General features: G+C 31.3%; 1 protein-coding gene across 1 annotated transcript; it reads right to left on the bottom strand.

Moving 5' to 3' along the window:
• Positions 1-1,677: 1,677 nt before the first annotated feature.
• Positions 1,678-4,937, bottom strand: LOC139852999 (vacuolar protein sorting-associated protein 24 homolog 1-like). The gene is made up of 6 exons (XM_071842356.1): positions 4,577-4,937; positions 4,425-4,501; positions 4,055-4,157; positions 2,927-3,048; positions 2,212-2,403; positions 1,678-1,931 (listed from the first exon to the last, which is right to left on the bottom strand). The coding sequence occupies exons 1-6, from the start codon at positions 4,686-4,688 to the stop codon at positions 1,863-1,865; spliced, it is 675 nt and encodes a 224-aa protein (XP_071698457.1). The 5' UTR covers positions 4,689-4,937; the 3' UTR covers positions 1,678-1,862.
• Positions 4,938-14,137: the final 9,200 nt, after the last annotated feature.

Here is a 14,137-nt window from a genome sequence, read left to right on the forward strand (position 1 = left end):
GTGACAAGATACTTTCGGCTTGGGTCACTTTTGGCTCACTTTGTCCTAGCTCGAAACAACCAACTCATTTCGCCTACGCAACAAAGAGAAGTAGTTTTTACTTGCTTAGCTAGAACATGCAACCAACAATCCTTTCACTTACACAAGATTCTCAGAAATCATTCAACGAACAATGTTTGTAGTTTCAAAAAATGCTGTTATTATGTTCCGACAAAGTTTCAAAAAATGCTGTTATTATGTTCCAACAAAACCTGAATCAGAAAGTTGATAGAGTTAGGAACATATTTTCATATTCAGAAATCAGAATAGGCGATATTGTCTTCAATTTCAGTTTATGTTTATCTTAATTATTTGATAAATTAGTCTTAGCTGTATATTCTCCATCTTATCCACCTTTATTTTATCTTAATCCTAGGGCAATCATTAGGTCAATTAGTGTTTTGTTGCTCAATCTAATATAAAATGTTTTGGAACTTTCGATTACGTCTATTGAAATTATCAAAGTTCCTTGTTAATTGGTCAATAACAATGAGCCCAAACTGCATTCTTGTCTTTTAGGCTGCGGGTAGAGATTAGCTGCGGCAGCATCGCAGGTTCACCGACCAAGTGTGTTATTTTTTTTAGAACGACAAACTCACGCACCCTACATAATTTTACACAGATAATGTCCTAAATAGGGCTCGACCCCATGACCTCAAAATCAAAATCAGAGGGGCTCCTCGATACCGCTAGGCCAAAGGCCTTTGTTAAGTGTGTTATTTTATCATACACAAAAAAGAAGTAGTTGTTTTTGGATGATGACACCAACCAAAAATAATCTTACAAAATTGTATCAAAATCTGTACTTGTTTATAAATATCATCATACATCATTTGTACATACAGAAGGAACTTAAAAATTGTCGTTATTGAGGTCTTTAAAATGCTCAAAACCCCACATGTAAATCACCCTTTTGATATATCACTCTTTTACCTCTACTAGTTCCTCAGAAACATTTAGTAGAGTGTTCGAATTATTAAATGTTGAATGGTTAAAAATATAAACGAACTAAAAATTCTAAATGGATTTTGTCAAGAACGATAATAATAAAATAATATAGTTGTTTGATAAATGTTGTGTGTGTAATTTAAGAATGTTATTAAAGAAAGTGGAGGTGTTAAATGGTTAAGAGAAAATTTTGATTCTAACACATATGGCTTACGGTTCAGTATCAATTGTCAAACAAATGCATTGAATCTTAAATGGTCAACACTGCTTAACCATTCAATTAAGAGGTAATCAAACACACACTTACTATATAAGTAAAAAAAATAAAAAACTCTGTGTTAATATATTAGTGATGACCTGACTTCTCATAGGGGGAGGGGTTCGATCCTCATTGGCTGCAAAATATTTCCCTTAAGGTTGCCCGTCCATTTCATGAGTCTCGGAGGTTGCGAACGTCTTGCGTTCGAACCTCACGCTAGGGGGTTTTACCACACGCAATGGCCGTATGGATTTGTCGCGGGGGTTTCCTCCTGAGGGGCGGAAGGACTGTAATAGTTCGTACCAGTAAATAATCGGTGAGTGAGTTCCAACATTGTGTTCGAGCCCCCGTCACTCCGTCGGTGATTCCCGCCGTTAAAAAGAGGTTAAAAACAGACTATTAATATATCTTTATAAAAACAAACTATCAAGTGAACAAAAATAAGATACAAGATATTACACGATAGCAAGCAAGATATTTTCTAGTTACACAAAGGTGGTTTGAAATGATACAAATACTGCTCATCGAATAATAAGGTTATATGGATGCAGCTTTCATAAATTATAGTATATAGTATATACGAACTCACAAATTAATGCAGAGAACAGAAGCCCAATTATGACCTAACTTTTGCAAGTCGAGCCCTTATTTCTTCCAACTCTTCCTCATCATCAACACCCTCATCCTACATATTCAATTCACATCAACAGTTAAACTTGGGTAGGCACAAATGACAGGTTTGGAGAATTGGGTAATAGGTCGAAACATGTTCAGGTCAAAAATGGTATCTTTATGCGGATCAGATTGGATAGACCAGAAATTTTTTTGTCCAAAAATCACGAGTATTAGATAAAGAATCAGTGTATCAAATAACTCAATTAGTATCACAATTATATAATAGGATTACTTCAAGAAAGTTAAAAAATTTTGTAACGAAATTATATGAACAGCTTTATGCTACATACCTCTGCATCTTCAGTTGCTTGAGCAGGTTGCTTTAACCGTTGTTTCCTGACAGCTTCCGGAAGCTGTGCAGCAGTCTCACCAGCTATTGCGGTTAAGACCTTATCGACTTCTTCATCGATCTCATCTTCTATGTCATCTGAATCTAATGCAGAATCAACAGCTTCATTCACAATCTCTTCCATAACACCCGCCTATATTAACATAAAACAATTCACTTTTTAGAATATATGAACAGAAAATACATGTCCTCTTTGAGAAATCCATAAAATATACAATAATTTTGCCTATTTACCCTTTTAAAACTTTACCATAGCTTAGTAAACTTTTCCTCACATTTCACAAAAACCTCTATTTTTTTGTGACAGCCATTTCTGGGTAATTTATCTATTTATTCTTTAAAAAAAGGTAGAAGGTTTTCCATGTTCGGGCTCAAGCGAGTAATCCGACCCCATACTCTGATATACGCATACACAGCCCAGCAGGATTACTCCCTAGTTGTTTCCAACCCATCTCTGGCCACCGCTAAATATTTAAAGAAGTTGCCATATATTTTTAGTGTAATTATATGTAGAAGTTCGACATTTTGCCCCCTTTTTTTGTTTTTTTTAACATTTTAACGTTTTGCCCGCATCGATAAAAAATTCTTGGATCCGCCACTGCATGTGCGAATCATTTAAGCGACTAAAAGAGATAGAAAATCGATAACTTAACTACCTTAGTCATTTCTTTGTTAAATTCTTGCATTGTGACAGCCATTTGTGGAGCCTTCATTAGGTTATTAACAATTTTCATGACTTCAGCACTCTTAGACAGATGGCCGACCGTACGAGCGATAGCTGCACAACCAAATCTCAGATTCAGCAATATGTAACAAGCGGATTCAAACACAAGTAGTACCAATTATGAGAACCCGTTAACATACTTTCATATATGAGTGATTTAAGTTACTCATTTAGGTTGCAGAATACCTTCTCTGAGTATCAAATATAAGGTTCCATATATTCACCATGTGATCAGGATTAAGGACTGTTTAATTGATATAAAGACTCGTATACATACCTATCAAAACGGGTTCAGGTTGTAACGACTTTATTATCAGTGTAGTAGGAAATAGGATAGAATGCAAAAATTATCAATTGAAGAGATTGAAAGCATTAAAAGGTCACACTTTGTGAGACCTTCGACCTGTTCACAAACCCTTTGACCCATTTTTCATTTACCACAACTTTTTGATTTGCCTGATAGGTATACCTCACAACCCAAATTGACTCACTCGTAAGTAGATGAGAAAATGGGCTAAATTTTTCCACCTCTCATAGCAAGGTTTAACTTTCTCATCATTAAAAGTAAACTTTATAAAAGTACATAAATGAAGATGGGAAGGTAAACAATCTAATAAATCGGCAATTTGTACCATGAACATAGGATTAATATAGTTGTATTTGTATATAAGAGGTATATACACGTCTATAACACGAGTCATCTAGTCCATATATGTTAAACATCCTTATAATTCTAATCCAAAATTATCTATTTCGATTTGTTCTTTTACTTACTCCACCTTAAAACTATCTTTTTTTTTTTTTTTTGTCAATAATGTGAATACCAAAACCAAAAAACCAAAGGTTGTCCCCTAATAACTCTCACCATCAAATACAACATTAGTATTTTTATTTATCTTAGCAAGACGCCAAGAAATAAAAATTAAACACAAATTACAGAAAATATATGGGTAGCAACTAGTAACAATAAGCACGCAACATCACCCCACACATAATAAAAAACTAAGAGGCTTTTTTCATGTTAAACAAAAATATGCAAACGAAATTGAATGGAACATACCAACGCTTTCGCCAAGATGCATCGATATCGAATTCAACTGTGCTTTATTTTCATAGAGACGGTTCACAGTTCTTCTTGATCTCACTATTTCTTTAGCAAGTGACTGAAATAAATTTTACATTACAGATTATGAATTTAGAATAATGAATTTATACAAAAAAATAAATTAATAAAATAATATACAAGGAAAGGCTTCACAAACTCACACTAGATAAACAAAATACATTTTTCTATTTACAATTCTACATAGCAATATTAATTCAAATAAAAGCTAACACAATTAATAAAGCTACATTATGAGTGAAATTAAGCTATTAACTGTCCAAAAACACAATTAATTATAAATCAAAACCCTAATTTAAATATTAACCTTAGCAGAGTCCATATCATTTCGCTTAGCAGCCTCTTTGATTGCTTTCTGAACACCTTTCTCTTCTCTTTGTATATCTAAATAACAAATAAAAAAATAAAAATACATTTAAATAAATCAGTTTTTAGGATTTTTTTTTTTTAAAAAAAAACCTCGGATCTGGCGTTCGATGTTTCGACACTCTTGACGAAGACGACGTTGCCAATCGCGTAAAAGTTGTTGTGGATTAGGTTTTGGCATGATCATGTTCCTCACTTTTTCCATCTTCTAATCCTCTCAATAATTTACAGTAATTAGCGATTGAATAAGTTAATTTAATACTAGTGATGATAAATTTGTGAGTTTATAGAGTAGAATGAAGATCAACTGATCTAAGTATTATAATTATAATGGACGATTGTGTGCGGATGAACGATTTTAAATTGGGGAAGAACAAAAAGTGTTCAGATTAGATTGATTCTTCAACGCGGTTTTTTTAGTTACCGATTACTTATCGCAGCTGTATTGAATTGAATATGATATGATTGCTGAATTATTAGTTTCATCGGTCGGGTTTGAGTTTTAGTTAATCCCGGACTTGAACCCGATTAATAAACCTCGCTTCAAACCTGATCCGAAATTCGTCGGTCACCATTTACTTACATACTATCGGGTTTTGGGTTACTTCATGGGTAAACGGGTATACCCGTTTAATCATTCTGTATCTATTTTTCAATAAGTTACCAAATCAAAATATTAAAAAATTGTTATAATTCAGTAGGCTTATAACTACCTTTAATGGTTATAAGAACAAAGAGAGAAAAAGAGAGAAGAAGGAGAGAAGAAATATTGATATTGATATTTCAAGAGAAATGGTACACCTTAAATGGTTACCATACATGTCTATTTATAGTATAAAATATTACTATGCAAGAAATATAATAATAATAAAATTAACATCCAATCTAGATATTTTATAACACAATCTAGATATTTTATAACACTCCCCCTTGGATGACAATTTTATTAGAGAATAACTATTACTGCCTCGTTAAAAACCTTGCTAAAGAAAATCCATTGGGATAAAACTTTAGCTAAGGGAAAAAGAGTGCAGCATAGAGTTGACTCCCCCTCAAATAGGCAACGCCTGAGTTGTTACATCTTCTGAACATGTCTCATGCCAATATTATGAACGTGTGTTCTGAAAATAGCAGTTGGCAGTGCTTTGGTATAAAGATCAGCAGAGTTGTTAATTGAACGTATCTCATTTTAATCTGGTTGTCTTTTACGAGATCTTGAGTATATGAGAAGAATCTGAGATTTTCATCTGAAACTGTATCATCTAAATCTTTTATGTACAAGTTTAGCCCTTGTGATTTGTCTACAGTCTCCTTCATGGTTTGCTCAAACCCTTGTTTCAATTCCTATTCCTTTGTAGTCTTTTCTGAGCCTTACCAACATACCATTCTTTTCCATCAAACTTATGACCGTTAAGACCGTCTATGGCTTTGGCGCCTCGTCAGTATTTATATTTTGTTCAGTCACTTTTGATACTCTTCTTTCATTTGTATTATGCAAGCTGCATTATCTTCATATATAGTTGTTGGTGAAGATAGTTGTTAGTCTTTTATAGCGTTCTAGTCCACAAGAATCAATAATGATTTGTGTCATTGATCTCAACCAAACACATTTTCGAGTAGTTTCATATAATGCAATCACTTCGTCATGATTTGATGATGATGTTGCAACAAGTGTTTGTTTTAAGAACGCCATGATTTCGTGGTATCTCCATTTAGGAATACATATCGAGTTTGAGATTTATCTTTATGAGGATTTGATGAATGACCTGCATATATATAATCAACCAAATCTTGTTTTGAAACGTTATAATAAAATAATTTTAAATCAGCAGTTTCTCAAGGGTATCAAAATATGTGTTTGATCCCGCTCCATTGTCATTTGAGCTGAATCTTGCCAACAAATTAACTGCAAGAGAAATGTCAGGTCTTGTACAATCTATAAGATACATAAGAACCTCAATTGCACTAAAATATGGAACTTCCGATCTGTTAAGATTTTCATGATCTTTCATTTCAAAATAATTCTTTAGAAGTTGAATGATTTCATAGATCTCTTTATTCGTTCATATGATGTTAAGAACATTGACATAAACAACTACGATCACATATCCGAACATTGTTTTTATAAAACATACGTGCAAAATAAGTTTATATGTATACCCCTTTTTTTCAAGTAGTCATTTAATCGGTTATACTATTGTATCAATCCATATAAAAATCTTTGTGATTCAATGGAATACATTTATTTGAGTTTTGCATTAGATACTTATGATACCTTAAACCCTTCAGATATATTCATATATATATCACTATCAAGTGATTCACATAGATAAGTAGTAACAACATCCATGAGATGCATTTAAGTAACTACCAGGTTGATTAAGTATCTAATAAGTAATTGTATTCACTACATAAGGATAAGTTTTCTTCATAATTCATTTCTGGTCTTTGTGGGAAATATTGAGTTACAAGTCTAGTTTTGCCTTGTAACTTCATTTGCACATTTCTTTTCGGATAAAAATTCATTTATATCCCATATGTTTCACATCTTTAAAAGTGATAACGATTGATCCGAAAACTTTTTTTTATCGAGCGATTCTAATTTAGCTCGTCTTGCTCCTTTCCATTGAGCTCAATCATGTCCACTTTGTATATATTCAATGACAGATTTTAGTTTCAGATCATCATCTTTATTCATGATGTCATTGTAACATTATATGAAAATATCTCATAGAGATTTTAATTTCATTTTGGTTCCATAATATTGCATAATTTTATCGCAATTTTAGTATTTACATTTATCAATATCCTCTGCAGAAGGAATATTGATTTGTGGTTCTTCTTGAACACTTTCTTTTACCTCATTATCAGCTGATTTTCTTTTTCGAGGATTTTTATCTTCGGAACCAATTGATCTTCCACGTTTGATGCGTGGCAAAGACTCAACAGTGACATTATTGCCAGCTTTTGGAATTTCAGTTCGAGCTGGAGCATTTATAGCTGGTATATATGATTTGGTCACTTTTTTTTATCTGTAAATGCATAAAGTAATTAATTTGCAAGTTCTTGCATATGCATTATTTTTGAACTTTCGTTTCACATTCTTTTGTGCGAGTTCAATATACCTTAATTGATGTTCACATCATGAAGCATCATTTTATTTTTTATTTTTATTTCTCCCCCTAATCTAGGGAACAATGTTTTATTAAAATGACAATCAGCAAAACGTGCTGTAAAAACATCACCCATCATGAGTTCAATATATCTTATGATTGAAGATGTTTTATATCCAAAATATATTACCATCTTTCTTTGAAGAACCATTTTATTGTTTTGTGGTGATACAATTGGAACATACACTGCACAACCAATGTTCTAAGGTGGAAAATATTTGGCTCTTGGCCAAAATCAAGTATTAAGTGAAAATATTTATGACTTCCACATGGTATAATGCGAATTAATGTCGCAGCATGTAAATTTACATGTCCACATATAAATATTGAGAGATTTGTACTCATTATCAATTGTCTAGTTATTAGCTGCAAGCGTTTATCTATTGATTCAGCTAAACCAATTTTGTGTATGCACATGAGCAACTGGATGTTCAACAACAATCCCTGTAGATATATAATGATCATTAAATGCTTGAGATGTTAACTCATCAGCATTATCAAGTCTCATCCTTTTAATGGTGTAATCAGAATAATGTGTTCTCAATTTAATAATTTGTGCAAGAAACTTTGCAAATGATATATTATTGCTCGATAACATACAAATATGAGACCATCCGCTAGATGCGTATATTAGAATCATGAAATATCAAAATGGTCCACATGATGGATGAATTGGTCCATATATATGTGATTTTTCATTAATCACCATATGTGCTTTTCATATGTACTTTTCATCATATATCCTTTACACCATATGCGCTTTTAATCATATGCGCTGCGATTTTCATCATATGCGCCTTTTATCATATGCACTTTTAATCATATGCGCTGCGCTTTTCATTATATGCGCTTTTCAACATGTGCGCTTTTAATCAGATGCTCTGCGCTTTTCATTGTATGCGCTTTTCATCATGTGCATTTTTAATCATATGCGCTGCGCTTTTTATCATATGCACTTTTCATCATATGCACTTTTTATCATATGTGTTTTTCATTATCATCATATGTGATTTTCATTAATCATCATATGTAAATCGGGACTAAGTCTTGGTAGTTTTTTTTTTTTTTTTTTTAATAACATGATTCCTTGTCGGTGATGCTTAGATATTTTTCATTTTCTGTAATCATATCCATTATGATATATATATAAGAGAAACTTAACAAATTTATTTGAGAGAAAAACAAGACTTTATCTATCAGAAAATTCGTACCATTTGGTAACATGAATTTTACCTTTCTCGTTCATTTTATCAAGTTTGCAATACCTGATATAGTATTTATAATTCCTTCAGTTGATTTCAAATTAATGAAATATTTCTTAGATTTGAGTATAGTGTGTGTGTGGTACCAATATATGCAATACAAATATTCCCACCATGTGATTGATTTTGTACTTTAGCAGTATTCATATTAAAATTTCAACAAGATAATCAAAAATCTTTTACCTGCAAACAAGTTACAATCCGCAGTACATAAAAGATAACACCTAATAAACATATGTGTTATGGTCTAAAATTATTTATTTAGGAGTGACACATAACAAGTTAGACATCTTAGAAAATCAAAACATTCAAGTCTCAAGGTTGCTCAGGGTTTATTTAATTAAGATTTTTCAACAGATTCACTCTCGTTTTCTTTTCTTTTGGGACTTATTTGTAGAGCTAAACAAGATGTTCATGTATTCAAGAAATACTAGACTGATGATCCATGTTACCATATCATTAATAAGAATCTATGGGATTCTTATAAGCGCGTCTACTAACATCTTCAATTTTATTTGCATATATGTTTATATATATAGAATAAATTACAACTATATCATTATGGATACCATTTTGTAACACCCCAGCTTAACATAACCACAATATTGTCCGCTTTGCCCGTAGGCGCACGGCTTTTTCTTGGTGACCACACACTAGAAGCACTTTCCCAGGAGGTCACCCGTCCTGGTAGTGCTCTCGCCCGAGCACGCTTAACTGCAGCATATGATATTTAAAAGATTACAAATTTATTAAATGCAGTTTAATGTATGTCATGAGAGCATGAGATTGCGAAATATAAATATAAAATGTGAATTTTTATTTGTTTATTTTTAAGGTTATAACGTGTAAATAAAAATATGGTATGATGTCTAGACATGAGAGAGAAATTTTAAGAGCTAAAAAAAAAATTTGGTGCATGCTACTATGATTAAGTCAAAATATTGACAGGGTTAGTAAAAGTAATTTATTTTTCATCAAAATGGGTAAAAAGGTAAAAAAAAATTAACAAGTGAATGTTAAGTGAAAGTTTCAATCTTAAATAATAAATATGTTAATTGAAAGTTTCATTATTTTTTTTTTCAAAAGAGAACCATATTTGGTTCTAGCATTTACCAAAAAGTTCTACATTTTTGATACAGAAGATAATGACACTTTACATTCAAAGTTTATATGTCATCTTTCTTGACAATTTTCTAAAGTGTTTTTACTTTTAAGTAATATGGATGTGATAAGGATATATATAAAAGTGTCTAATTTAATTTAACAATACAACTATATCATCTTAAAAAAATAAAGAACCGTTATTTTTGGTGGCCCAATCTTGGTTGGACATAACTTTTCCATTTGTTCCATATGCAATCAAATTGCAATGTGCTGTAAAGTAATAATAGTTGTATCCCTTTTTACCAACTCTTTAAACTGTATATATATAATCGACCCATATGAATACTTTAATTTATTCGACCTCATCTCCACTCATTTATATTAAATGTTATTATTCAACACCTTTTCCTCATAAGCATCAGTAGCAGTAGGGACTTTGTGGTGATTTGTTTGGTGTATTATAATTCAGGCGGTAGAACCGACCATATATAACTTAAATAACATAAATATAAATGTTAGTGAAGTTAATAAAAGTTAGATTACATAAATATAATTCAGGCGGTATAACCGACCATATATAACTTTAATAACATAAATATAAATGTTAGTGAAGTTAATAAAAGTTAGATTACATAAATATAATTCAGGTGGTATAACTGACCATATATAACTTAAATAACATAAATATAAATGTTAGTGAAGTTAATAAAAGTTAGTAAACATAAATGATAGTTAGGCGACAGTGTCGACAATATATAATTTAGGTGGCAGAGCCAACCATATAATAAGAACAATACAAATGCACTAAGAACTTAATAAAAATTAGTAGTTCAAAATGTTACTAGTCCAAAATTTGATATATTCGAGTCTAAAAATTATTAATAATATCATACCTTGATTAGTGACTCGTGATCGTTTGAGATATCCTTTGATTACACTAAGCTCTTCGTGCTGATAACGTGTTATAATTCAGTAGGCTTATAACTACCTTTAATGGTTATAAGAACAAAGAGAGAAAAAGAGAGAAGAAGGAGAGAAGAAATATTGATATTGATATTTCAAGAGAAATGGTACACCTTAAATGGTTACCATACATGTCTATTTATAGTATAAAATATTACTATGCAAGAAATATAATAATAATAAAATTAACATCCAATCTAGATATTTTATAACACAATCTAGATATTTTATAACAAAAATAACTTAACTACTTAATGTATAAAGTATTATAAAATATCACATACAAAAAGTTGATTGAAAAGTTTCTAAAATACTCAAATACACAAAGTATATAAAATATCACATCTCAAAAACTTGTTGTATATGATTATATTGAATAAAATTATACTCATTTTCAAAACAAATAAGAGAAATCCTTCATACATTAACAATATAATACTAATACGGAGTACTAAAATTTTACATAAAAATTATTATTAAAATTCCGCGGGCCGGTATACTAGTATGCGAGTCAGGTATATGGGTCGGGTAAACGGGTTTGTATCCAAAACCATACCCGAACCTGAACCCGAACCCGAACCCAAAAATTTTTTTGTAACCATCCCCATACCCGGTCCATGACCCGACGGACTCGGGTCAGACCCGGACCAATTATAACGGGTTTCGGATTTCCTCATCGGGTACGGGTCATTGATTCTTCATCGCAGCTGGGCCTTATTGAACGTTTAGCAGCCCAACTTGGCCTACTTTGGTTCAAAGTCCAAAGAACCTCAATTAGGGTGTTCATCGGTTTGGTTGAAACCGTTTAAACCAAACACCAAATTGAAACCAAATCAAAAAAATTCAAATCGAATTTGTAAAATGGTTTTCAGATCGAGCGAAACCGAAAACCGAATTCAAATTCGATTTTCGGTTCAGTTTTTGGTTTTGAAATTTCTAAATTTGGTTCAACCGAATTCAATTTGGACGTTATTAAATAAATGTATTAAGTTACTAATATTATTGTATACATGTGTTAGATATAGGATTTTAGTAGATGATTTACCTTTTCAAGTCATAGCATGTTTATTCGGATTTGAAATCCTATTTAAAATTATTAATTCTTATTTTTTTCTTATCTTTTTTTCATTACATTCTTATACATGTAATCAATCAAATCGACTTTTCTTTTGGTTATTGATTTTGTTTATTTTATTGATATTATGATATTTTATAAGCTTATTGTATTTTATAAATTCATATATATATATATATATATATATATATATATATATATATATATATATATATATATATATATATATATATATATATATATATATATATATATATATATAGTATAATATATTACAAAGTTAATACGATAATGTTGTTCATCTTGTAGGGAAAAAGTAAAAAAAATCGATTTTGAAAGTTGAATTCGGTTTTATCCGAAACCAATCCGAATTCAAATTCGGTTTTCAGTTTCGGTGTTAAGATTTGTATTCATTTTCCGTTTTGATTATAGAAGTTTCAAAACTGAAAAAACCGAATCGAATAATCCGAAAAAGCAAAAACCGAATCGATGAACACACCTAACCTCAATAACGAGAGGAAAAACAAAATAAAACTTAAATGAAGTAGTTCCTATAAGTCCGATTATAAATGTGAAAGTTACTTTTTCCACAAAGTTTTTAAAAATCTCACTAAATCATTTTTCAATATTAAAATATCTTCTATCTTATACTATTATATATTCTGATTAGGTGAAATACAAAGTAGACACTTAGATTATACGCCCTAAAATAATATAAACACTTGAAGTGGAGCGGAGGAAGTAACAAATTACACCGTGTGAAATGTGCAATTTAAAGAGGGAATTCAGAGGGTGTATTTGTGACGATCGCTCCAAATTCATATGGACGAACACGTCATTCATCGATTTCATTGCGAAGTATTTGACCTCTATATGGTACGTTTTATAAACAATGCATTCTTTTGAAAAGGCACACCATAAATGAATATTTAAATCAAAGGTTTTCGACATCTGATGATTTCTACATATAGACAATTACCGTAAATAATAGTTTACAATAGTACTTCCGTTGACAATGCAGTCAAAATAAGATACATGGTGATGATTTGGTGAATGCAACGTTTCCTTGAAAAATATGTCATGTAAGACTTCATGCACATAGCTTGTCTAACATATAAGCAAACAGCAGAAGACTTCTAGGGAACCTGAGAATAAACATGCTAACAAGTGTCAACACAAAGGTTGGTGAGTTCATAGTTTTAATGTTTTGCATAATCTGTACATAAAGGTGGATCACAAGATTTCAGTTGTTTCATCCAGAAACGTTTATCAAAATATTCTACGAAATTGAGCACCCTGGTAACTAAACTTAACGTATATATAATTTGTACCCTTTGTATAATCATCTTAATAATACACGCAAACCAACGTGTACGCTTCTCAAATAGCATACGTCCGTTAAAAGGCTAGTGCTCTAGCTCGGACGGGGATATCAAGCCCTATGGATCCATATACTACTACTCGCGCCCACCAGTTCTTATAACTGGCAGTTACTAGTTACCAAAGCTAAGTGATTTTCGGTTCAAACTCAGTGTAGAATTTAGTATGTACTTGTATCCATTGTGTTTAAAATAAAGTTCATGTATTCTCAGCCCAAAAATATATATTGCAAAAGCATTTAAAAAGGGAGCAAATGAAACTCACCTTAGCAGCATATAAAGTCGTTCACCAAAATGTGACTGAAACTCGAATTACCAAATAACCATATATATCAACCTAGAGAACATATGTTGGTCAATAAATGTCTATCAAGCTAGGTCAGGTCATAGTGTATCACAATCCTAATGCTCGAGATCGACATACAAAAGTTTATCAAAAGTCATTTTAAAAAGTCATTCTGACTTAATACTATAGTTGAATGATCATGGAAATCGAAACATTTTAACATTTCACATAGTTTCCCAATTCTTGTAAAATTAGTCTATAGTTTTTATAAGGCTTTAAAACATGATAAAACAGTCAATTTTGACAATTGTTCAACAAAACGAGACGTGCCTTAAATAAGGATTCATTTATTCTGCTGGTAATATTTAAAAATCCATTTTATCATTCTCGTAAACAAGTTGTTTATATCTTA

Source organism: Rutidosis leptorrhynchoides, chromosome 6 (genome assembly GCF_046630445.1).
Source record: "Rutidosis leptorrhynchoides isolate AG116_Rl617_1_P2 chromosome 6, CSIRO_AGI_Rlap_v1, whole genome shotgun sequence".
NCBI classification, from domain to species: Eukaryota; Viridiplantae; Streptophyta; class Magnoliopsida; order Asterales; family Asteraceae; genus Rutidosis; species Rutidosis leptorrhynchoides.